Source organism: Octodon degus, unplaced genomic scaffold, assembly GCF_000260255.1.
Source record: "Octodon degus isolate 3935 unplaced genomic scaffold, OctDeg1.0 scaffold00125, whole genome shotgun sequence".
Taxonomy (NCBI): Eukaryota; Metazoa; Chordata; class Mammalia; order Rodentia; family Octodontidae; genus Octodon; species Octodon degus.
In genome coordinates this window covers 1,299,123-1,326,337 of record NW_004524701.1, presented here as the reverse complement: position 1 = coordinate 1,326,337, position 27,215 = coordinate 1,299,123, and the positions used below count along the sequence as shown (strand labels likewise).

Sequence of the window (27,215 nt, the reverse complement as noted above, 5' to 3'; positions counted from 1 at the left end):
TATATATCCTCTCTGTAAAAGGTTCAAATCATTAAAAACTTCTGACAATTGCCAACTACAGTGGTAAATCACTATTATTGAGGATTATTGAACTGTATAGATTTAAATTGCTGTATACAGTTGCCAAAATCCTTGGACTGGCATCAAGAATAGAAGATCTAGAGTTCTTCAAATACAGCTTCTCCAACTGCAGTGGAACTCCCATATTCACACAACACAAAAAAGGAAGATATGATGTTGGGAGTTGGCAAAGTGGGAAATTGGTCACATGTGTGAGAGCAGGAGTAGTCCTCCGTGTCTAAGGCAGTCAACCTATCTCAGTCATGGTCAATGTCAGCTATTAGTCAATACACAACCTTGTGTTATGTGATGTTAACTTTGCAAAGGTATAAATAAACGTACCTACTGTTGTTCTGGGTGTCATTTGCCAATCAGGCAATGGGCCACCCCATGACCAAGCTCCTGTCTTCTCTATTTTTTCCTCATATCTGCCTCCATTTCTCCCCGGAGTACCCCAAGACACCAACAGATTGGAAAATAGATATAATGTTAGGGCATAAAGTTACACATATATTTAATGCAAAATTATAGGAGAAGTAATCTTAATATCTAGAAATATTTGGGGCCAGGGAGATAGTTCAGTGGTGTAGCCCCAGCCTGGCAAGATCAGGGACCTGTGTTCAATCACTGGTACCACATGCTGAGGTGGCTCTTCCCTTGGGCATGCTGAGCTAGCCACTGAGACTGGACTAAGTCTGTAATCAAATGCTGGGGAGGCTGAAACAGGAGTATCACTGAGTCCCACCTGCATAGTGAAACCCTGTACCAAATGCATAAAATTTAAAAAAAGAGAAATGTTTGTCATCAGGACTCTCTCTCTCTCTCTCTCTCTCTCTCTCTCTCTCTCTCTCTCTCTCTTTCTCTCCCCCTCTTGTCTCATCTTGTCTTTCTCCCATTTTTGATACTACTGAGATAGGGCCTTTGCACTATAATACATTTTCAACCATGGGTATGAGTTTAAAGTCTCAATAAAAATAGTATACATTTGAAGGTCCTTTAAAAAAACAAACCCTAGGACTCTAATGAGAAATACGGTGTTATGGTTTATGTTTAGTTGTCTCCCAAAGTGTCATATAGTCACTGGGGCAGAGTTTTTGATTAATGCATGATCCAGTGCCAGGATTATGGATGTGAGTGCTACACACTCCCTGGGGAGGCAATATAAGGAAAGAAGAGAGGCTTGCTAGCCACTGCAGTGACTGCCTTTCCCTTTGTTCTTTGGTGTCTTACACGACCATGAATGGCTGCTCTCTGCCATGTGGTACCCTGCGTTGGGGCCAGGTTAGTACGGATTGAAACCTTCACAAACTGTGAGCCAAACAACCCTCTTCTTCCTTGATTTTGGGGGTCAAGTATTTTGTCCCAGCAACAAGAAGAGTAAGTGAGTAAGTCTTACAACCATATTTGAACAATCTCCAGGCTTTCTTGGGTGGAGGCCAGTTGCCAAAGACCATATTCTTGTTTTTTGCATAGCTAGTATTTTATATATGCATAAAAGAATCATATGTATTAGCATTAGATCAATTGTTTTGATTTTTGGAACAGCAGTGATATTTGTTATTCATTTTTATTGCTATAAGTCTTTTGTCAAGAAAAATCCTTGAAGTACTAAGACTAGTAGTAGAAATTTAATATATTTCCCATGCAAACCATCCCAATATTGCAAAAAAAGTTTCTCTTAATACCATAGTTGCTATTAAGAACAAATTCTGCATCATTCATTTTACAGTCTCCACAGATCAATCTAAACTGAAATAAAGCCTTAGTGTTTTCTGATGTCTAGTGCATCATGTATTCTGGTGAAGCAATACAACAGTGATCACCAATATCTTATTATAATTCTAATTTCATCACTAGCTCAAATGTAATAATCATTACTTTAAGTTGGAGTCACCATTCCTCCCACACACAAATCAGTTAAGAAAATTCTACCAGAAAATTTTGTTAGATTTTGTGCCCAGAACTTTTTAAGTTTTTGTAGGGATTCTAATTTTATATACTCCAGTTCCCACAAAAGGAGAATTGATAATCCCTTGGAGAAGGCTAGATAACCATAAGAGAACAAAGGAAGTGCATACTCAAATATCTGCAGAGACTATAGAACAATTCACATGGGAAAAACATGCAGGGAACGCGGGGCCTTAGCACAGTGGGCTGAGTGGAGAGGACCGTCTCACCCATGTGAGTGGGCTTTTTCCACAGGGCTGATGGCTTGAGTAGAATAAAGAGGTGGAGGAAGAGTAAGTTTGCTCTCTCTCTAACTCTGGACATTCATGTTTCCTGATTTCCTTGTCTTTGAAACCTAACTGGGAATTAATCCTCAGTTTTTGTACCTTAAACTCAGATAAGACCTACATCATTAACTCCTCTGGTTCTTAAACATTTAGGTTTGGACAAAAACTATACCATCCATATTTCTAGTTCGGCAGTTTATAAACATCTGATGTTAGAAATTTTCTGCCTCCCTAATTTTGAGCCAATCTTTCATAATAAATGTCTATATATCATAACGATTTATGGTTATATGTACAAATAGGATACATGCATCCTATTTTTGTTTTTCTGAGGAACACTGATTAATATACTTGGCCTGATTTTATCACTTTTAAAAAAAGATCTCTTTGTAAAGAAAGTAGCCACCATCCCTATGCAGACTCTCAGCAACTATTTGCAGATGTGTTTCTGTGCATGTGCAGAGATTCAGAGAGTCTGCTTGGTGTCACTTCTAATCTATACAGTGAGGATTTGCTGTGTTCTGTTTGAGATTATACAAGATTCAGAGGAATCAGGGTTTAATGACCTCTCTATTTCACTAAATAGCACCCACAAGGAGACCCAGTAAACTCTAGATCACTGGAAGTTGTGAACTACATGAACACACAGGGATACACACACACACACACACACACACACACACACACACACACACACACAGTACAAGAACCTCCAGTCTCAGCTCAAATTCACCAGTATAATTTTGCTGGTAGTTACTGAACAATCTCATTTCTAGGCATGTGCTTATTCCACTGAACTAGCTCCCAGGCCCAATCTAATTTCTAGTTCCAGCCACATATATTAATTATTATCCAAGATCCATTAGCAGGGCAATAATCATTAGAGCAATTTAGATTAGAGAAATGTAGAATTGAGAAACATTTATTCACACAGGTACTCTGTTGATGACAGATCATTGTTATGATTGAATTTAATTCAAATTTTATTTCAAATAGATTTCATGACATACAGATGTGGTAATAAAGAGTCAAAAAGTGAGTCAACTTAGCCATGTAAGTTTAAAACTCACAAAAATAATTTATTCCACAGTGACATTTATGGTTCAGTTGAATCATGATCCCTGGAGCTTATCAGATACATCCATAGATTCATGCATTCCTTGGCTGGATCATGTTGACAATTATCAATGACACTCAACAAAAAAATTCAGGCTTTGAAGTCCTTCCAGCATACTGGTTTTGTTTTCTGCTAAAACTTGGAATTATACTCTACTAGGCATGCTGGCATGCTTAGAGACATCAGCATCACCTTACAAGAGGTAGTTCTTCCTCTTTCTAGAAGGCAGTGAATGCTCCTTATCTGAAGTGACACTTACTCAGAATCGATCTCTGTCCAAGCTGTAACCAAGTCTTCCAAAAAGTCTGAGAAATCCTGAATATCAGCACATGCAGCTGTTTACTCAGCAGTGTCAGGAGATGAGCTCTTTGGAAGAAGAAACAATCTGCTTCACAGTATATATTGTTTGAAAGTGTAGTTTCTTCCCTCACCACAGGACTAGAGACAGCACCAATACTTTAGAGTATAACTGAATTGAAATTCTACAAAGTGTTAGACCAAATATCACTCACATGACTCTGGTACAAGGTAGTCATTTGAAGGTTTACGAATTAAGAGTGATGGAGTTAAATTTATCATGACTGTATATTGCATACAAAGGAGAATTGGAAAAATAAATGCTTTTGGGTTCATAACATTTTATAAATTCTGCTATATAAACCTTGAAAGTCATAACTTCATTGTCAGAAACGTGAGAGCAAATAAGGAATGTAAATTTTTCAATTATGGACTTAATGTATAAAACTTGAGTTTATGCAGGCTTTGTTTACCACAAGCTCTTCTGCCATTAATTTTCCACATAACTGTATCTTAGAGTGTGTGGGGGGGGTTGAATCCTGGACCTTCTGAATACTAAGCAAGATCTTTACCCTGGACCTAAATCTCCAACCTTTTAATTTTTTATTTTATATTGAGACAGGGTCTCCTCTAAGTTGCTCAGGTTGGCCTTCAACTTCAGATCTTCCTGCCTCAGGCTCCAGAGTAGCTGGGATCACAGATATGTGACACCATGCCTGGCTCCATAACACTTCTACATACTTACAAGCTTTGAGTTATCTGTAGAATTATGCAGTCAGAAGAGGAGTTAAATGAAACACAAATGTTAGTGTTTATTTATCATTGTTATAATGTATAATGTTCTGACAGTCACACCTCAGATGAAATTACTTTTTCATCCTCACATTGCAAGTTCTTGGCAGAATAACAACTATACTTTGCATATCTGTGCTGGCCTTAAAATGAACCACATAAATTACTGCCCATTTGCAAAAAATATCATTTTAACTATCCATTATTATGTAGCATAAAGACATAATTTCACTTAATATTTACAACAATCCTAAGTGGCAAGTATTGTTACAGGGAAAGAAATTGAAGCTCACTTTGTTTGGATGTCCTAAAATTACACAAGTAGGAAGTCACTCTGTCAGAATTTCAACCCAAGTGCACCTGCAAGCAAAGGCTATGTGCCTTTTCCCATTAACACACATTAGTTCCAGGCTGTTCAGGAAAGAATCTTGAACTATGAGTGCCACTATTCATAATGAGCATGTGTTGTGACTACTCCTTCCAATTTGCTAGGAATATTCTAACTAACCACAATTTCCTTAATTTCTATGAATTCTTATAAATAACTTACTAAATATTTCACCAAATAATTATTGAAACTCTTGGATTATGCCTTTGGTGAGCCAGTGCTCAACTCTGCTCATCACTAAGAAAATAAAGAAAGAGTAAAGTCACACACTCACATTCTAAAGTGGCATATTAACAGATCATTTATGTGCACATACCTGTCTCTTTTAATTTGGAAAAAAGAGAAATATGACTACTACATGTATAGCTGTACAGTGAAGAGTTTGGTGGACTCTAATGTTAGTAGTTGTATTCGTTAATTCATTCATTGAATACTTTAACTAGCATCTACTATATAAGATGCATGGGGGCACAGCATGGAACAAATGAAATTGATTGCCTCATGCAGTTACATTGTAGGAGACATGGTCTAAAGAAAAAAGTATTTGCATATACATGCATATGATGATATATATTTGTATGCACACGCATAATAGCAGCTTTGCCAAAATTATATTAGGAAACATGAAGCTGGTTATATGAAAAAGAAGATGCTGCTTTAGGTAGTCTAGAATGATAATGCAAATAAATGCTGAAGAATACCAGTAAAATGTTTTATCTCAGCTATTTTCTTTTTACTGAGTTTAGGGCAGTAAAGATTTCAGTCCACTAAAAATGGACCAGTGATAATCTATAAAATGCCCATTAAAAAACAGTATATTGTTTGCCCAAAAGTATAAAGCTGTAGATTTTTATATTTGTGAATTTAACATTGGAAACCTGACTGAAGCCTCCAAATCTGTCTGAGAAGTCCTGTACCACGAGTTAAAATAGCTCTGCTGCACCATTTTATTCCATCAAGTTATGAGAACACAGTTTTATGAAGGTGCTAAGCATTATTACGGAATTAAGATTGGGTGTGAAACCAGCGCTAATCTACTTTCCCCAGCCTTGTTTTCCTGTTTGTGATAAAGTTCAAAGACATTAAGTCTGGAGTATTAAATTTTAATGCTGGAACTCAGTCTTCACAATAAAATGTGAGCAGCCCTGGCAAACCGAACAAAACGAAGAAAAATTCAGACAAGAAAAAAAGTGGTTACAGAAAATGCCTTTTCTAAAGAAAAACATATGACTCCTTAAATGTAAAGTCATTGAATTTAATCTTTGCTTTTTATGTCTTCTTATGTTATTTTGGTTTTAGATGATTATTGCTGAAAATAATACATTTTTATAAATTCTGACTGTGATGAATGGAAAAAGGAACAAATATTCTAGGACAGAGTTTAAGTATACAGAGCAGCTTGATGATTTCAATAGTTGGGTTTGAGTTGCATCTGAAATAATCTCATGAACATACAGTGTCTGGAGACCTTTAATACACCACTGATTGAAATAACACCTTATATCAAGCTAAAAGAATATGTGAAAATATTAAATGAAGAAAGCTTTCCATTTTGATCCACATCAGTGAAAATTAAATGATACTTTTCATTTTCTCACTCCATTCAGAAAAATTAAACCTTCATTCATCTAATGCCAATGGAGCAGAGAACAGTCCAAATTTTAAAACTGTGAATCCTTGGTAAAATCCCGAACAGCTTAGCTTATGAGATCTGACAGTATCCTGCTTGGGGTGATAAGGCTGAAGGCATTGTGTACCCTCAGCTATTGGCAGCAGAGTAAACACTGACAGTGTGACAGCTCATTTGTTGGAAAGCCATCCAATTTTTCTGAGATATGGAGAAAGTGGAAGTAGAATCTCGGTACATATGTAGAACATATAGTGCAATTATTTTCATGATTATATTTTCCTTTGGCAAGTATCTTTGGAAGCATTATTATATGTGTTGAGACCCTTAGGAAAGAACTGTCCCATTTATAAACTGAGCTGGCAATACACAAGATAATTCAGACAACTCTTACAATCACTTGAAAGCTAGGTTAGGCATTTTATAAATTCAGTTGTCAATTAAAATTCCAACTTAGAAGAAAAACATTTAAGTTACAAAGACAAATAACTAAAACTGCAGAGTATTTTAAATAAGAGCATACAAGAATTGTGTATCAATAATATAAAAAGCACCAAAGAATAAATATTTGGCAAAATATTATAACCTTTCACATGTTATCTATATAATGCTAGCTCATAGGAGTACTTCAGTCCATTTTGGGAATTGCAGGATTAAACATAAACAATTAAACAACCGCAGGAATCATTTAACATATCTTAAGATTAAAATAGACAATTCGATGTCTATAAGTCAGTGCCACCTTAATAGTAGAGATAAAATGTTCTAGGCTCAGAATTCAGAAGGTTTATAATGCAATTATGATAATCTTAGGATTACGTCGAGCCCATTAGTCTCCTAAGAATATAAATAGTCCTCTTCTGTCACTGTCACCCTCACAAGATTCAATACACCCACTTCCCAAACATAGCTCTTCTCTGCCAGGTGTGGTGGTGCACACCTGTAAGCATTAAGGAGGCTGAGGCAGGAGGACTGTGGCAAGTTTGAGGCCAGCTTGAGCTACACAGGAGGTTCAAGGCTAGCCTGAGCTGCACAGCAAAACTATTTCTCTAAACAAGCAAACAAACGAATGAATGAACAAACAGCAAGACACAACTCTTCTAGCTCTGAAATGCACAATCCACACTAACATGCAGGCTGTTGAGATAGACACACGGTCTATCTTCCTGAGCCACAGGTGGCATTAGTGAGACTCTTCCTATCTTCATGAGTATCCATGTCCCATTCAGGTTTAATATGTTGTCACTTCAACTATTCTCACAAACAAATGAAAACAAAAAGTCCCTGAGAAAAGCAAAGCCTATGTTAGTTCAAACCCATCCAGGCTGCTACAACCACGAACATTATTGCCACAATGACATCTTTACTTTTAACCTTTTGTGAGCCAATAGCCCTACTGGACAATTTTTCCAAGTTCTTTTAATTAGCTTTCTCCTATTCAATCACAGCAATAATTTTCAAACTCTTTTGTTATCTTTAAGCCTGAGCTTCATTGTCTTGAATGGCTTCTTATATTCTGTTTTAGCAGATAATCTAACCTCCTACTTCTCCAGGAAAGAATGATACGATTTTAAACATTCTTATAGATCCTTAATACCTACCAAACATGAAGACTTGCTTCTGAACATCCCATTTTTCCTTCCCCTGTAGCAGAAAATGCCCCCTCAGTCAGTATGTTTCAGGTTGCTAGTTGTCCATGTAATAGCTCCTATTCCAGTTCTGTTTGCTTATGTCACTTAGCAATCATAGGTTACTGTAATGCATAACTGATCATGCTGATGCACATTGTATAAACCAGTACCCAATTGACAAGCCATTCTGCCTCTGTACTTCCTGTTTGCTTATCATATATAAGCCCTAGGTCATCAGAGATCAGGACCTGACATGGGGGAGTGATCCTGACCAGTGCCCATTGATATAAATAAATCTGCCTTGAATGCAGGTCTCATTCCAGTGTTTCTGCTTGCTGCTGCCTCTAGTCTGTTGGCCAGGAGGGCCAACTGTGCTGATCTCTTTGGCCACTCATCATGGTCTCACAGATAGAGCAAGGATCTCTCTAGGTCCAGATAAAAAGGCATGTCCTCAAGATTTCTTGAGTCCTTTTGGAAGTTTGGAGGAGGATTTCTGGCATGCTGATCCAGTGACTCATTTTGGACCCCAAAGGGAGGAAGACAGGAAGACACTGTTTTTTGCCTGCCTGCCTCATTTCTGTCCTCCAGGGGAACCTCAATTAGTCTGTTTAGTCAGTCTGTCGTCCTCAGTTCAAGTAGAAGAGCTTGATCAATACTTGGTAGTTAAGGACACCCTCAAGGAAACAGGGGTTGGAAAGTTTAACCTCCGAGTGACTGCTCGATGAACGTGTAATTAAGTGGACTGGATAGTGGAAGCCACAGGCTGCACCGTGGTTGCACCATCTGTGTACCAACACTGGGAAGCGCTGGTCTCTGTAGCTGACTGGGCCTTCACCTGCAGCTCCGTGGCGTTAGAGGTACGGCATAATGGAGGCCTCACACCATCCTTAGCTGAGTTGTGCCTAAGTCCCTGCAAAGGGTGCAGCCAAGTGGATATCTGAATAGCCTCTCTCTGAGGGACATACATCCTTTGTCTGTTGTGTCATCCTTCAAGGGTACACAATACACAGAAAGGCAGAGATGGTACTTCATTAGTCAAAATGAATGCAGGAAAAAGGACTTTTATGGACTTAAAATGAATCCAAATCACTCTCTACATCTCAAAGAAAAATAAAAGGCAAAAGAGGTCCATTCTTCCTGAGAATTTCACCTTAGTATTCTCATTGGCCACTGAAGCTGCTACCAAAGTATAGAGCTTCGCTCTCTACACTTGGCTCATTTGCTTCCTGCAAATTGAAGTGGTTCCAGCTAACCACAGCCTGAATTTAGTTACAGAGGCCCTCCCTTCAAAGCCTTTTGCTTACATGCCTACCCTGGCCAGGTGGCATCACCTGACGCCCGCTCAAGATGACTCCACAACTCCTTCAGAGTCACATATTTTAACTGAGGAAGTATTAGCCAGTGAGCTCTGATAATTTCGTTGTGTCCTTCCAGTCCTGAACATATAGAACAGGCCAAGCTCTACAAAATAGGGCCTTTTGAGCCCATGGTCATTGCAAAAATCAGCGATGAACCTGTGACTTGCCTGGTAGACAGTAGAACAGAACTCTTCGCCTTCAAAAGTTCATTGTGTCAATAAGTTACCATCCGTGGGGCAACTGGGACCCTTGCCACTCATCCCTTCTACCAGGCACAAACTTGTATGCTAGGAGGACACCTCCTTCGCACCAAGCCCATCAGCCTCCCTCTCATGTTACTCTGAACTTTCAACTTTGACTGTTCCCTGAGAGAGAGATGATGCTTGCATCATCCTGAGGAAGATAACAGTAATCTTGAAGTTCTGAAACTTCTCCCAGAGTTAAGACCTACAGATTCACCTTCAGGATTTGCCACCAACCATGTCACCTCACCTTGACCCCTGTAGCTGTCAGTTATCACGGGAAACATAAGCAGGCATCCAGCCACACATCAGCCTGACAGACTGCTAATCAGCTTGGGTAGAATCTCTGTGCCATCAACAATGCAGCCATCGGCTTGCTCTCTGTAGCTCCTGACTCATACACGCTTTTGGGACTGTTGTAGATCTAAGAGGCCTTCCTCTACTGTAAGGTGTTCCCATAAACCCCTGCAACCAGGAAATATCCTGAGACAAAAGACCAGCTCGCTTGGACTCAGTTGCCATAAGTGGTTAAGAGCTCTCCTACCATGGCTCCACACCTGTGTCCTGCACAAGAAAGCCACTCTGATCACCAAAACAAACCTGCAAGGCCACTTGGGAAGCTCTCAGGTTTAGCCCAAGATAGAAAAGCTCTATACTGTTCTGCCCAAGCACCCCGAATCCAACTTGCCTGTTCCTTGCATTCATCAACCCCAAGCTGCTCAGCTAGCCAAGATGCCACTGCCACCAGTTCTGTGTCCTGTACCACAGCCTCCTGCTCTCCCTGACTGATTCATTTGGACTCAGTTGCCATAAGGCGTGAAGAACTCTCCTACCTGTGTACCCACCTGTTAACATGGGGCATTTGTTAGCAACTCCTTCTGGCTCTTTAATACTGAATCATTTTAGCTGGGGCAAGCCTGTTTAAAGTCAAACGTTTCCTTTTCCCTGCTGATTAATCCTGATACTTGGATGAACATAGTTTTTCTCCAAATGAGTCCAAACTGTGACTGTAATGTGACAGAGGGCCATGAAACCTTAGATTGGTTTCATGCTCTCCTAGCTGACCTCAAAGAGGGAGGCAAGAAGCCAATAAGTATATCTAAAGTTACTAAAATTATCCACTGGAGCCCCATTCAGAAAGAAATTCTGCCAAAGCAGAACCTATGAGATTGAGGGACACTTTATCAAGCATGAATTCTTTTGCATGCTTGAGTGCCCTATACCTTTCCTCAGATGTGAACAGTCTCCCTCACACTTGGGGCCGCTGTCCATACTGGATACTGACTCTGGCTGTGCCCTGGAAGAAAGAATAGAACCTACATCACCCTAAAACACCTGATAATCATAACCCTGACATTTTGAGAGACAAGTTTTTAGAAGTATGGACAAAAGATTCATCCCTGGGCTTGCAATCAATCAGGGCCCTTTAGTCTGAGCTCTGTTCCAAAGCAACTTCCGACTGCAACAAATGGTACACCTCTGTAAAGCCAGCTCAAGACCTCCAAGTCTCCAATACCACTGCAACTGCCCTTTGTATATGTTGCCTCATCTCCGCCAACCACAGCCCAGTGTTACAGCTGCCTAGACCTAAAATATGCCTTATGCTGCCTTTAATTGACTCCTGTGGATCAGCACCTTTTTGCCTTTACATGAAGAGACCCCAGTTCTGGATTCAAAAGCCAACTGACCTGGACACGAGCTCATAGAAGTTCAAAAACTTGTTTCCTCTTTGAAAAAGCCCTTTTGATTAGTGCCACTCTAGCTGCCTTCTGAAAAGACACAAAAGCTCTGCTATCATATCTGGCAGAAATCAGTTCTAAGAAGGCAATCCACAGATTTCTTGGAGTTGCCAGTTCTCTATGCTTCCTCAGACTGCCAGTGCCTGGGAGCACGTCATGGCCTCTATCGGTTGCCTTCCCCTTGGCCTCGCAGCTCTAACAGCCGCTATAGATCTTCTTGCCTCCGTCGCTCAGAAGAAACTCCCATTAGTGGGGCTGGTGAGATGGCTCAGTGGTCTAAAGCACCTACTTAGAATAAGCTTAGCATAAAAGCACAGGGACCATGGTTCAATCCCCCAGCACCACATGCCAGTCAGCCCTGCCCCCTGGTGGGCTGAGCTGGCCACACACACACACACACACGCACACACACACACAAATAAATAAAATTAAAAAAAATCTTCTTTAAAAAAAAAAAAAAGAAAGAAACTCCCATTAACTGTGGTTGGTAAAACAATTTGGAGCAAGTGGACAAGAATTTTTACAGAAGTTATTAAGACTACAATGGTGAACACCACAGCTGGCTATAGAATATCAATTATTTGCATATATTAGAAGTAAACAGAAAGTAAAAAATTTAAAGGTAACTTTTATATTCATGGAATTTAAAACTACCCAAGAATATCAATTAAATGAACAACAAAACCCCAAACTTAAGGAAAATATGGATCTATTATAAAAATAAAAATACATGAAGGCATCAGCTTGGAAAGTGTCTCATTGATATTTGTTTCTCAATAAGATAAAATATAATAAAAATACATGAAGAGAGAAAAAAGACATAAGTGACAATATACTATATTATCTTTTTTAAAATTTTTTGTATTTACTCACTACTAGATCGGACTTATAGTGATCTGCCTGTTTACAGCCTCCCAAGAGCTGGGACTACAGGAGTGCACCACCACGCCCAGTCTCAATCACCACATCAGCACACCCCGGGGGTGGGGTGGCATGGCAGGTCAGGGGATTGAACCTCCAGCCCCTGTGCCTGCTTGCAGTCACTTTAATCTACTGAACTATTTAGCTGGTGCTACATTATCTGTTTATATACATTCCCAGACCAAGAAAACTGTCTCTGTTGTTAAGAAGGAAGTGATTTTCTGCGTGATACAAATCTATAATTTCATCTAGATGGAAGTCACATTGTAAATGATGTTATTGAAAATCACCATACAATTAAAGTTGTCTTCATGCTTTAATGAATCAAACATGTTACTACAGTGCATGATGAAATTTTCCTCTTTTCTTATCCTATATATTAAAAATTCCAGTTAGAAGACTTCAAACTAAAAGACAAAAGCATAAAATTGTTGGAGGATAACAGAATATATTTTATGACTTTGAGAAAAGAAAATAATTTCTTCAATAATAATAGTCATTTGGTGAAAATTTATAATTCTACTAAATTTAAAGTGTTATGAAAGAATGAAAATAAAATCTTTAGAGACATGATTAAGTGACAAAGGACAAGCATCAATTCTTATATCTATACCTAAATACATTTATTTCTCTCTTCCCCTGATGGCCAAAAACTGTGACTAGGCAGCTCATTCCAAAAGAAAGCTGAACAGCTAGAAAATATAGGAAAATTTTCAGAGCTTTTCTATAATCACAGAAATGTAAATTGAAATTACCAGGATATATCTTAAGCAAAAAATTAATAAAAACAAATCCAATAGTTGAATAAAAAATGGAGTAATGAGAACATTCCAACATTTTAGTGCTCTGAAAGATTCTACAAAAAAGAGTTTTATACTTTCCAGGACTTCTCATGTGCTTACTTGGATTCCCAGTCTATTCCTGGATAAAACACACAGGCATAACTACAAGAGCATATATAGCCAAGAGGCTTCATTCCAGAACGATGTAACAATACTGGTTGTAGTAGTCTAAAAATGGAAACTAAAGTGTGACACATTCTTACAACAAACCAATAGAGATGAATAAACTGCAGCAAACATGAATAACATGAACATTTGAACAGAAGCAAGAAAAATAATACATGTAATATTCATAGACTAAAATACTAGTAAAATGAATGATGATGCAAACACGATAAAACTATACTTAGAAAATAACATACTATGATAAAATTCAGACTAAAGATTATACTACAAAAGGGAAAGTATGGTGGCAAGTTGTCAGGGAGGACAATGGAGGAGTGTTTAGGATGCCTGGTGCATTCTATTTCTCAATCACAGTAGCACCTGTTTCTTTTAAAATAATTCACTAAAACCATCTTGTGCTGTACTGTTTTCTATACTTTTGTTACTCTAGTATAAAGCAAAAATTAAAACGTGGTAAAATGGGTTCAAGTCAGTATACATTTCTGTACTAAAAAATTTTTATTGCGGGTACTAACAACTCCTTGATTCATTTAGTGTAGATTTTGTTTTGCATCTCACATGAAAAGAACACTATGGGAAAGCCACCAAGGATCACTCAGTGCAGGCCTCTACATATGGTTAGAAACTTACAGACATAAGCTCTTATGTGTATTTGATTAGGTCTCCCCCACCAAAAATACATAAAAATGGCAAATCCCAACTATAGAAAAGTCACTGTTCTAGGGACTCTTATGTTTCTCGTTGAGAGAGATACTGTCCCAGTATTTCATGAAACACTCTTTACTTAGCTATTTCTTACATGTGATCTGTACCTAACAAGAGTTCATTGCCTTGAAGTATTTTCTGTATTAATGGCAAGCATAGATGGTGAAATACTATGAAGTCACATTTTATAGAATACTTTTTGTACTACCATATGAAATTTGCCCAAGGTATTATTCTGTATTTATACATGTTACAAATTTAAAAGTAGATAGGCATTATATAAATATTAAATTCACTACTTTTGAAAAGTATAATAAGTAAAAGATAATACCAGCCAACTAGTGCACATCAGATTACTTTTCCTTCCTTTAAATTGTCCTAAGGCCCAAAGTGAATATTGGTTACTACTCCCAGCAAGTATGTGAGATGTTTTCAGTGCTGGGTTCCCACTCTTTTCTGCCTCTCTCCTTGCCTCCTTTCAACTTTCTTTTTCTAAGTTCAATATGAACTTCAGTGTATTCTGATCACATTACAAACAAAGCAACTAAGCAAAGCCATAAATAGCATACGTGAAAACACATGAGTAAGTGGGTCTCGGCTTACTTTGCGAACACCTCTGCCAATCTCTTCGCCATAATTGGTCCCAAGAATTTCAAAATGGACATTGGGATTGCCTCCGTTTTCTCCAAATTCTAGCTCCCCAGTCAAGCCATTAACTCCACCCTAGAGGAGAGAACAGGTACACATGCAAACGTTCAGGAAAACTGAAGAAAAGAAAACATGGCAAGCAGCTGTTGGAACTTGCAACTATAAACATTTCAAGTATGCATGAAATTGTTATTAATTGATATTCTAAAGAGGTAAACAATATAAGGAAGACTACAATTTGAAGTAATCTGGAAATCACTTAACTTAATCCTATATCTCAACCACTACAGTCAGGGAAACCTAGGCCCAAAGAATTAAATAATTGCTCAGAATGACACTGTGCCACTGCTGGGGCTCACTTCCCTGGGCTGAGTTCCTGCTGCTGGCTGCAGTTTGCCTGAATCTATTACTTGAACTACAAGGTGCTTCTGGAGAGCATCTAAATCTACTCTGCAGACAAATTTTGAAACTATAATTTGTAGTTCTCTATTCAGATTTGATTTAAAATTACATGTGGAGATGTTAAAATTCCTATTTTTGAATGATTTGTGGTTCATTTTCCTTTTCTGTACAAATTCTCCAAATCACAACAATAACGTACTGCATATCTCAAAAAGCTAGAAGCTGTTGAATTTGTTTTAGCAAAAAGCAACTGTTTGAGGAAACATTTTAAATCTGATTTAATTTGTTTTACAATGTTTAAAGTAAAGCATCAACATACCACAAGATGCCCCACTAATATGTACAATTTTAGGTTTTTATGTATCAGCTAAGAGAGGTAACATTGTAAACATGTATATGTATATGCATATGTGAAAACTATATTAGGCTTGAAAACTGTTTTTCCTCTTAACTGGTAGTGCTAGCTGCTGAGAATCACTGGGAATTTCCAAGCTTCATCTTTCACTCAATATGACAGATGTTGATTTCCCCAACAGATGGCAATGTAGGTCATACTTTCTCTTGTTTACCATTCTTTTTTCACTTTAGTTTATCAGCTTTCATATTATTTGGGGATGTTGCAAAGCAACATCACATGCTGAGTTGTTTCAATGTTAAAGCCTATCTGATTCAGAATTTTGGCCCAATAATGACATTATTTTGGACAAGAAATTATGTGTGTAATTTGCTTCAATCATCCCCTCTATAATACTGATGCTGAAATGCATCTCACTTGTCACAGCCCGTGAGTCCAGCTCTAGTCTCCCAGCAGGCATCACGCTGTCTGCTGTCCCCTACCTTACTGTGCCTTCTGGGCTCTCATGTGATGCAGAGTTCACAGGAGAAGTTGAAGACATCTTGATGAAGTTATGTTTTTCAACCTCATAAAAATTGCAATATTCAATCTATTTCATTTTGCAATGAAATAATTAATGAAATTAACCTTACTATTTTTAATCACTTTCTTTCTTATCCAGTGTTATTGGTAACAAAATAGATTGAATTTGAGGCCTCTACCCCTTTCATAGTTGATGTAGCAAGTCAAAAGGCGAAGTCACACTCTCTGGATGGCACCCGGGTGTCAGAACCTCCTACCTGTGGAGATCTGGCTAAGGTACTCAATCACTCTGTGCCAGAAATTCTACATGCGATAAGTGAGGAAGATAATAATGCTGACCCATCAGATGATGATGGTGACGGTAGTGTGATACGGGGACAGAATATAGCAGAGTGCTGGACTGATTATGTTTTCATAATGCCATGTTGGCAGTATAATGCTTACATTGATCATTGGGAGGGTATTTACAATCATTGCTGTCATTACCTATATTTTAATTTTGTTGATTAGTTTTTGAGACTTTCTAATGTTATAAATTATAGATATAGTGTTGGTGTTCATTTCACTTACAGTTATTTTGGTTTTCAAAGATTCATTATATTGATGAATAGTTAGGTGGTTGTGGAAGATGTTTTTTGCAAATATCAACTCATTTGTGTCTCCGTGTTCACTCCTTGGGAAGGCAAGAGTTAAAGCAATCTGTCTAGGGTCTGTTTAATCCCTTTAGAGGGTATGTTTAGGTGCATAGTGGGGGTTAACTGGTCTCATGTATCAACCACAAGTGCAGGTGGATAAATCAATAATACATGCTGAGAGAAAGAGTATATTTGTATATAAACTCCCTAGAAGGTTATACCAGGTTAAAGAATTATTGTAGTAAAAAAGCCTAGAACCTGTAACCCAATGGTTTGTGGCTCTCTGGAAGTGTTCTAAAGTTTTATGTTTCCTAAGGTAAAAATTAACATACAAATGTGTTATCATGGCAAGTAAACCTGTAAAACCTTCTTTGGAAATGGAATGTGTGCATCCAATATGGAAAAGGCGGACCTGGCTAGCTAGGTAGAGTGTCATGTACTCGCTTTCCTTTGTCTATAGTTTTCACTTGCCTGTGTCTTTAATATAGGGAACATAGCTGATTCTTACAACTAAATTCCACCCAATGTATTAGTTCAGTACACCCCAGTATCACTTAAGATTGATCTAAGTAGAGTAGAATTTATTAGCCCGTATCTCCAAATAGCAAATACTATCGGAGCTTGGCTGGCAACTGTAGATTATTCTATTACATATAAATACAAAGTACCAAAGCCCAGGATTCTTTTCATAAGTGACGCATTGTCTTCAGCCTCACATCTAGTCCAATGATCTATCCTAATTACATCAGAATTTCATCTGTGTGTTACAGTACTGAATTTGCAAGAAAAGGAGAAGGAGTGTAAATTGAAAATACTCTACTGGAATTTTTTAAACATAGGAATACTGGCCTGCCTTTTGCTATCTTCTTATTTCTTATTCCAAATTATTACTCACATGACCACCATGGGCCAGGCCTTCTTCATTGGTTAATGTGCAGCCACTGAGTGACTTAGGGTACTTATGGTACACAAAGTTCAAAAACCATAACCAGGGAGGGACTTTGCATTTAGCTTGCTGCAGCCTCCGCTTACTTGTTTACCTTTTTGACTTTGTAATCTATCTTCTTTATGCTGTGTTCCTAATGAGCTGCTGGCTGCATGATCAGTGAGATCTGACACCCTCATAGTAGTGTCAGGGATGCTTGAGAGGTTGATATTTTAAGCAAATAAACCCTCTAAGCGAAACCCCTTGTTATGCCACCCAGATTTAACCTCTCGGATTTCTGATTGCTTCAGAACATTCCAGTACTTTTGAGGTTTTTTGTTTCTTTCATTTATCCTCACATTAACCTTGCAAACAGAGCCGTGGCAAAAATCTATGCTAGTCAGATGGTAATGAATGGTCATTATCTTTGATCATGCATCAGTGTATTTTTTATCTTTTTGTGGTGCAGCATGTTCTAAATAAAATAAGCTAATGAGACATTGATAGAATGAATAACACACACAAATAATTTCCAAATGTCCCTTAAATTTGACAGCAAAAATTGCTGTAAACCTTTTCAAAAATGCCAGATAAATTAGTCTGGATTTTTTCCCTACTCATTTCATGTAAGATAAAATAAAATAAAACAAATAAAATACCAGTGGACCTCAAATAGAGTATCCAGAGAAGAAAAGGTAAAGCCCAAGGTTGGGGATAATTTATTACAAAGGTCAGATACTATGTTTCTGAAAAACCAAAGTTTGTTGTTCCCCTATGGATAAGATAAACTGGAGAAAAGTGAACAATATTTACTAAAACTTTATTTCATTATGTTTGTAAGGTTGAAGGACCCTTTCCTATTTAGTAAAACCTTGGATTGTGAGTAATATGTTTTACTAGTGTGCTATAAGATGAGCAAATATTTCTAATAAATTTTTACTAGATACACCAGCAATATTTTTCAGTGCTATAGTGGGAGACACTGAAAGTCACATGATCAGAACTAAGCCAATGGCTCTTTTCTCCTTTTATTTTTCCCCCTCTCTTCTTCTTTTTCTCTGCTTCTCTGTCCTGCTCTCACTTTCCCTGTCCTTCTCTGAGGGATTGTGGGTGATCACAGCAAGAGGTTATGGAGAAGATCTCATCTGCAGAGGTGGAAGGAAAAAAGGCCAAGGAATTCTTAAGATGACATTAGGAAGAGATGTCAAGTGTGGAAAATAGTGAAGAATTTTGTAGAAAAGCACCACCCAAACAAGGCTGTAGCAGTGTGAGTGATGAATCAGTTTAACCACAAGGCAATGTCATATTTCCTTGAAATCCTCAAAAGAAGCAAAAGCAGATTTCAATGGCTAGGCTCCTTGTTAAGCCTTCATGAAAAGAAAAAGAAGCCACTAAGCCAGTAGGGAGCAGTCATTCTGTGCCCAATATTTCTACACAATAGTGTTCCTTTCTCTTGCCTTCCTACCATCAGCCATGAGGGTTTGCAAAGGTAAGTGCACATTCATTTAGTATTTTTATCCTTTGTATTATTTGTATTATTTTTGTATAGTATTATAATCACTTTTATATGGGAATTTTGGGATTATGGAATGAACAGTTTTACTGATAAAATACACTGCCTGTGTTACCTTGGTATGACACCAACCCACTACCTAGGAGGAAGAGGGCACATAGCTCTCTTTGGTTGTATTAATTTCTAAATGTTCCAGGGAAGTGGTTCCAAATGATGACCCCTGACCCTACTCACTGAGGTGGTGCCTACCTCTGGAGCTCTCTCTACCAGGCTTCCAGAGCAGCTCACCCTCTGTCCATCACACTTCGTTAAAACAGCTTGAAAGCTTGTGCTGCCTTATATAATATCAACAAATTATCTTAGGCAACATAAAATGATTTCCTAAAATTTATTTAAGTCAGTGAACCCTGGAAAAATTAATGAAAAACTACCCCCCAAAAGCTATATTAAAATTGAGATGTGGTTTATATAATATTAACACATGCTGTTCATTCCCAGGACTTCACAGTAGATGTGTTTTCTCTGGCCAAGTGATTTTGACAGGAAAGTAAAAAAACAAAACAAGAAAAAACAAAAAACCAAAGCCAAAAACTAATATAACAATGAAACTAATGTAAACAATGTAAAACTAATGCAAACAATGAAAGGAAAAATGTTATACAAGAAAGAAGCTCAAATTAGAAGCCAAAATATCAGATATTTATGCTTAATTAGCTGTGTAACCCTTCCCAAATTATTTGATTTATCTGGTGCTCAATTATTTGCACATTAAAATTGATTAGATTAACTTAATTATATCTTGTTTGCCCAAACTTTATGCATAATTGATAAAATGAAACTTTTAAATATTAAAATAGTAAAATAAAAACTAGATACTTTCTTCAGAAAAAGAATTTAAAATCTCACTTGAGACAATGCCTTTGATATAACTGATAGCATGTTACTTAAGGCATTTTTAGTAAACTAAGGTGAGATTTATCATTAAAAACATAGAACATTGGAAGTAGAAGCTGATGAGTTAGCCAAGAAAAGTATCCAAATTTAAAAAAAGAGCACAAGATTCCAATAAAAGTAATGATGATGATTTTATTGTAGGGTGATACCAATATCCACAAGGGCAGGGAAGTAAGCCACAAGGAAAGGAGTCACGGCCAGTACTTCTAGTACTTGTTTCAAGAGCTTATCAGTGCAATAAAAACACATTAAATGTTAATGACATAGTTCAAATACCTCTAATGCAATTTTGTGACTATAATGAAGGCAAATTCCATCCATCATAGCATGTACACACACAGACACACAGACACACACACGCACACACACACACACACACACATGACAACACACACAAGATCATTTAAAATTTAAGAACAAGTTACAGTGGATATGTGCATGCAGAACATGATAAATCACTCTGGAGGGCTATACAAGGATGGCAAATCATACTAGGTGCATATGGGAACTCTGCGCTTTTTTTTTTTTTTTTTTTTTTTTTTTTTTTTTTTTTGCGTAACCAGGGATTGAACTCAGACCCTTGCACTTACCAGGCAAGCGCTTATTCTACTGAGCTATCTCGCTAGCCCTTCTGTACTTTAAAATTACCAATTTTCAACTGCAAAATCTATATAAACAGCTGAAGCATGGAGTTGCTGAGATGAGTCAAATAAACACAATTAGCCTTACCCTTTGAAAAATAAAAAAAAAACCAATGAGAATCTTATGCCACTGGTTTTTCTAACTAATCTTAAAGTGGCAACTCAAGAGTATCCAAGAAAATGCCACCTCCCCTTTTACTAAACATTGATACTTTTTACATCAATTACAACATTACTTAAACTTTCGCTCTCATTTCTGTAGTGAGAATGCAGCTATTCTGGGGTAGAAACTTGTGCTTTACTTGTTTTCTGTGCAGCAGCCCAAGCTGGTGAGGTCTGTGTTGCGGGCCCTTAATATGAGCGTGCTGTGTTTATGTGAACCTAATTAAAGGTTTCATCGCTAGAATATTATCATTGTAATAAAGAGCCCGGCCTCCTCGGTAGTGCGCAGTTACTTCCCTCCTCTGAAGCTTTACTCTCTGGTTCTCCTTTGCCCTACATCTGGACAGGCCTCTGAGAAGCTCCTTCTTACTCCAGGCCTGTAGGAGATGCCAGTGCAGAGCCGGCAGTCCACATGGGCAGAGACGTTCCCTGAGCCCCACCCTTGCTGGTAACAGGCCCAGCCCTCTCCTCTGCTTGGCCCAAGGCAGGCTGCAGCCCAGGACCCTCCCGTGGTGTCTGTGTGCATCATCTTTCTCTCTAATTGTCTGGGTGTGTAGAGTATCACCAGCTCCCTCATCTGAGTGGGAGGAGCAAGACCCCTATGCGGTGATGTGAGGGGAAGAAAACTCCATCCTTTAGGGTCATTTGTATACTGAGACAAAAAAATAATAAAATTGAGCATTCACTATCATGTTCTCTGTATCATTGAAACTCAATGCCTCTTTTACATAGAATTGATGTATTTCTTTTAAAAGTGAGTGTTATGGTTTGTTCCTAGGTTTCCCCCCAAAAGCCTCAAGCAGTCTTGGGGCAGCTTCTGGAGTTTGTGATTGATTATTGTGGGTGTGGATGCTGCATCTGCCCTGGGGCAGGTAATTTGCATTTCAATGTAAGGAGGAAAGCAAAGTTAGCTGCTTGAGCTGCTGCTACTCCTCCTTTTGTGTTCTTGCTCTTTGCTTCTGCCAGGAAAGTTTGCTCTGCCATGTGTCAAGCTGCCTTGGAGTTGGCTGAGCATGGGCTGAAACCTCCAGTAACTGTGAGCTAAATAAAACTTTCCTTCCTTCCTTTGGGTGTCCGGTATTTGCCCCAGCGACGAGAGAAGAGTAACTAAACAGTGAGATAATAGCTCAATGAGTAAAATATACAAATAGATCATCAAAATAAAAATTTGTACTTATTATACTTTTTTTTTTTGGTACCAGGAATGAAAGTCACAATCTCATGTTCCCTAGGCATGTGCTTTGTGACATGAGTTATGTTCCCACCCCTTATTAGTCTTTTCCTTTCTTCCCTGCTTCCCTCCTTCCCTCCTTTCTTTGTTTCTTTCTTCATTTCTTTCTTCAGTATTGGTGTTAGGCAGTTAGATATTAGGTGGCCTAAAGGACGGGGGGAGGGGGGCGGGGGGGAACACAGAATAGAATACACTGCCAGTTAGTTAAAGAAAGGTTCAATATCTAATACATTAATCATCATCTGTCAGGTCTCAGGTCCACAGCGATGCCACCACGCCATCCTCAGCACCGTGACATCTGAGGCTGTGCACTTTGCATTCTCTTCCTGCTGCCTGGTCACCAGCCATCCAGCTCCAGAGCAAGGCACACTGCCACCGCCTACAGCCTGCTCATACAGAAGGGAAAATGTTCTTTAAAGATCTTTCTGCCTTGGGCTAGGCCTTGGTTTGTTTGTTTGTTTATTTATTTATTTATTTTTGTATTTTAGGGAAGAGTCTACAGGGTGTTCAGGATCTCACTACTAGATCGGACTTGTAGTGATCTGCCTGTTTACAGCCTCCCAAGAGCTGGGATTACAGGCACACCCCACCACGGCTCAACTGCCCTCTCAGTGCACCCAGGGGGTGGGGCCGACATGGCTGGTCCTCAGATAGAACCTGTGGCCCCTGAACCTGCTTGCAGGCGCTTCAATCCACTGAGCTACTTGGCTGGCCTGGGCTTGGTTTAATTTAAAAACTTATCTTTTGTATGTATCTTACATGATAAAAGCCACCAAGAAAACGCTGGCCATCTGAAAAGGACAGGAAGACATTCCTAAATAACTTCCAAGTGAAATGTTGGTAGGCATTGTAACTGCAGTAGTTCCTCAGACCTCAAGAGTGACTTCTGGGTGCGTGAAGATGTATCCAGATGCCCACTTGGGGCAGGTGCCTGTCTTCTCACTTGAAGGTGTAATCCTCGCGGCCCACCCTTCTGTGTGGCCCATGAGTCTTGACTAATTCATTTATCAATGGAACAGATGACCAAGGCTCAGGAAAATGACAGGTTGGTTTCTCTCTGCATCAGCACCTCATTTCCCTATAAGCGTGGGGACTGAACAAGGGCTATCCCACTGAGCCAATCCCCAGCTCTTTAAAAAATGATTTTTTAAAAAATTGAGTCTCACTAAACTGCTAAATTGATCAGACTATGCTTGAACTTGGGGTCCTTCTATCTTAGCTTCCGGAAGTACTGGGATTACAGACATGCACCATCATGCCCAGAGGCTTCTAAATTTTCTAACAGTAAAATTTTATATATTGAATTATTACATTAGAAAGAGCTACATATTATGTTGTCACTCTGTTCCTGCTGATACTCTCACCAAACATGCAACCTCCTAAGCTGTTATTCTTTCTTTGTGAGAAAGCCTCATAAGAATGAATATATTCATGCTTCTGGGTCCTAGGCACACCAGGAATTAATAAATTGCCAGGATCAGATCATGTTCAACAACTTCTCTTGGATTCATACCTGCCAGCCCTTTGCATAGATAAACCTGCTAGATTTTGGCAACACCTCAATTTCTATTGGACTTGTTCATTTCTCAGTTGAAAAAAGTGTTTCTCTGCCAATACAATCAATAAATTTAATTCTCAAGTACTTCAGTTGACATGAGCCTAAATTCTCATTGAAGTGATTCTTTTAGAAAGAGGAAATAGGGGACTACAAAAACGTTCTTGGTATTCTCTATTTGAAAGACTTTTTTCTCTCTACTTCCTGTCTTTCTGCACCTATCTTACCTCTAACATTAAAATTTTCAATTTTTCTCTGACTTCTCTAAGCACACGTATATTTCCAATGACTAGTTATTTTTCTTTTTGCTTCAGGAGAAAAGCACAAACATATGCAGAGAGACAAGTAACATTTAAAAAAAAAAACATACACTTTTAAATGACTGTCGCCTTTCTAGAAGGAGGATTTGTTTGTTTTATTAATCATTCCCTTTTAAATCCAAGAAGTTGTGCAGGACAAATGGAAGATGTCAGCCACAATGACATGACAAAGAAGCTCATAATCTGCAGAGTGCTTGTACCACCTAGAAGAGCTGAACAATGTAAACTGCCTCCTGGGAATGGAACAGGTACTAAGCCCAAGCAGGTTGCTGCCAGGCTGGGCAGCAGAAAGACAGAATTGAGTGTAATCAAGTTTTTAGAATTGTTCCAGGGTGTCACAGTCACTATTTGTGAATCATATCTACATTATAAGATAAACAAAAGGTTGGGACATCCAGTGTCCTACCATGGTTCATCTATATGAAGAACTGCTAGATACTGCAAAAAAATTTTTTTTTTAGTTTATGCTATGGTTTCCCAAACAATGAAACAAGTTTTTGTGCCTTGTGTCAGCCACAAAAGTAATTGGTATATCTTTTACCTAAATGATACACCCAGGGCAATTTAAAGTATCTCAACTACTCATTTTTTACTTGTACAACTTCTCTTGCAGATAAATAAAGGCTCCTTTTTTATTCATGTTGCCACCCTCAGGCCTTTATTTATTTTTTTTTTAATATTTCATTTCCCCATTTTGTGCTTTGAGCTTGCAGAAGTACTAGTGAGAAAAACAACCTTTAAAGGATGTTTCAACCAACACGGATTTATTACAGCCTCTTCACATGCAAACGAAGAACAGTTAGATGCTTGTCGGTAGTTACCTTCTTGATGGTCTCTAACATGGAACGTCCTCCCTGCCAGGGCTTGGAATTCTTTCTGATGCATGACAAACTTGCCATGCTGTGCCACTTTCTGTCCTCCAGCTTCTTATGAAAAGCATTAGCAAGGAGAAGCACCGTGTCGTATATGTAAAGGTTTGAAATCTGAAAAGACATTAGACAGCAATCATTAGAATCATTGATGCCAGCCATCTACAATCAGGAGAGAATCGTCGGCTCAGCTGCCTCCTCTGTTCATGTCAAAGCGGCTGGTTTACAGGGCTATTTATTAAGCAGGTTTCTTTTTTTCATTTTCCAGGCAATTTTGCCATTGAGAATGAAGTCTTGTCTGATTGTATGCCTCAAATGGTTTTTTTCAGCTTATTTAGGTATGAAAGAGAAGATAAAAAAGAGAAGTCTCGACAGAGGCAAGGCTGTTAGTGTCAGACCATAGAAAATCACTGGCCCTATTTCTTTCTGGGGAAGTAAAGATCTAAGTGCTAAAGACTGGAAGGGCATACTGAATAATACATTATCAGAATGTGTCAGATTTCTGCACTTTAGTTATTCAGATGGAGAAATATCAACCTAATCTTGCATATGAGTGTCATAAGACAAAAAAAGGAAGCAGCCATCTGTGTGTAGATTTGTGTGTGTGTGTGTGTGGGGGGGTCTGTAATGAAGAAACGAGAGCAGGCAGGGCCATTCATAAATATTGTAATGATCATTATCTGTACTAAATGACACAGCTACACACATGCATTGCAGTTCATCGACATGGTGAGTACAGCCAACTGCTAACAGCTTGTAAACGTGTTTCTATTCTTTCTTCTTCCAAGCCAACCATGGCCTTTTCTTATTTCTACACAAATTTAAACATGCATTGTCACCATTTTTTCCTCAGGTGTTTGCACTCTCACAATTAAGTCTTACTAGAACTACTATCTGTAACACCAATTAATTTCCAAAGGTGCTTATTTTTCAAAGAAGGTAGAATTTATTTAGAAAAAAAAGAACATCAAAAGGGATCCTAGGGCAGTTTAAACCTCTTAAATGTTATTACCTCTCAGAAGTAAAAACCTGGCATAAAATTGAGAATGATAAATCAGGATAGTGACAGAAATTAATTTCTTCTTAAAGCCTTCAAATCTTCTCTCATTCAAGTCTCTTAGATTTAACTATCTTCTTCTTACATTTTTTTTAAAGAAAAGGCAGAGTATGTGGATGGTCATTTGGCTGTAATAAACCAAGAAGGAAATCTATGGCCTGGTATGGAACAGTACTAAGATCCGGCTGTGGGGGTGATGAGTCAGACACTGCGCACAGCTGTCAGCAAGAATGTCCTAACTGTGCCTTCTGAGGGTTCTTACACGTATCATAAATCTTCAGTCATTCACATTTAGACAACATGTGTGGAAAATAACAGGAGAGAAGTTTCTTTAAAGAACCATTGAATACTGTCATGTTTTGCGTACAATGCAAGTTTGTTCCTTATAAGTAGATATTAACACTGGTTATTTTCACCCTTCTTCACCCAGGTCACTGAGACAGATTAGAAGGCATGGCTTAAATCTACCATGCATGAATTGTGACACACATAGGCCATGAATCAATATTCTGGTCAGACTAAGATGATAAAGATCTAGTATAAAAATACAGAAGAAGCATAAAGAGTCACTGCCTCTGTACTCAATAACCTAGGAAAATTCTTTGATAGAGATTTTAAATCCTCCCAGCTCTACTGCCTCAGATTTGCTTCCTCTTATTTCTTTTCCATTTTTCTTCTCCCTTTGATGGACTAGTTTATGTGTGTGTGAGACTGGTTGATAGCATCCTTTGATGTGTTTTTCCATTTCTCCAACCAGTTAAATTCCTTCAATATTCAGTTCAAGATTACCTGCTAGGATCTCCTACCTCATCCTCTCTCTTAGCCTACACTATGCTGAAGGGTCCTCTTTGTCTTTCCTAGTGCACTTGCACATACCTCTACTGAAACACACATTGCTAAGATTTTTTTCTTTTCTTTTCAGTATTTATCTTTCACAATAGAATGATTGCTTTCTGAATTCAGATGCATATTGTACACCATTTCCCCTTGTACTTTTGTTTTCCTATACTTATCTCCCTTGGATTTAGCCAATAGACTAAACCATCTTCAAGTGTGGTAAACATTCCACAAGTAAAAGTAAACAAGGGAAAGAAGAAAAAAAGAATCTCAAAGTTAAAGTAATGTGAGTTTAACTGAAGTCAAGACGCAAGAAATCTCAAAAGTTGGATTACACTTGTGCCTGAGACTTGTGGGATATGGTCTCTGTTGCCAATATTGAGGCTAAGAGCATCCATGCTCTGCTTAATGGTGAGTGCCTCATTCTCCATACATGATAGTTGTTTCCAACAATTGGCTGGCTCTCCTCATTGGTCCATATTCTAAATGCTAGGACAAGAAGTGGAGGTG

At 38.3% G+C, this 27,215-nt stretch overlaps 1 protein-coding gene across 2 annotated transcripts in view; it reads right to left on the bottom strand.

Annotated features, from left to right (window-relative positions):
• Grid2 (glutamate ionotropic receptor delta type subunit 2) overlaps positions 1–27,215 on the bottom strand; it is a 1,592,033-nt gene that overhangs the window by 584,648 nt on the left and 980,170 nt on the right. For both annotated transcript variants that reach the window (XM_004640617.3, XM_004640618.3), the window contains 2 exons: positions 24,764–24,925; positions 14,683–14,802 (listed from right to left, as the gene is read on the bottom strand). In XM_004640617.3, coding sequence (XP_004640674.1) covers positions 14,683–14,802; positions 24,764–24,925 — 282 coding nt within the window. The remainder of the gene's footprint in view (positions 1–14,682; positions 14,803–24,763; positions 24,926–27,215) is intronic.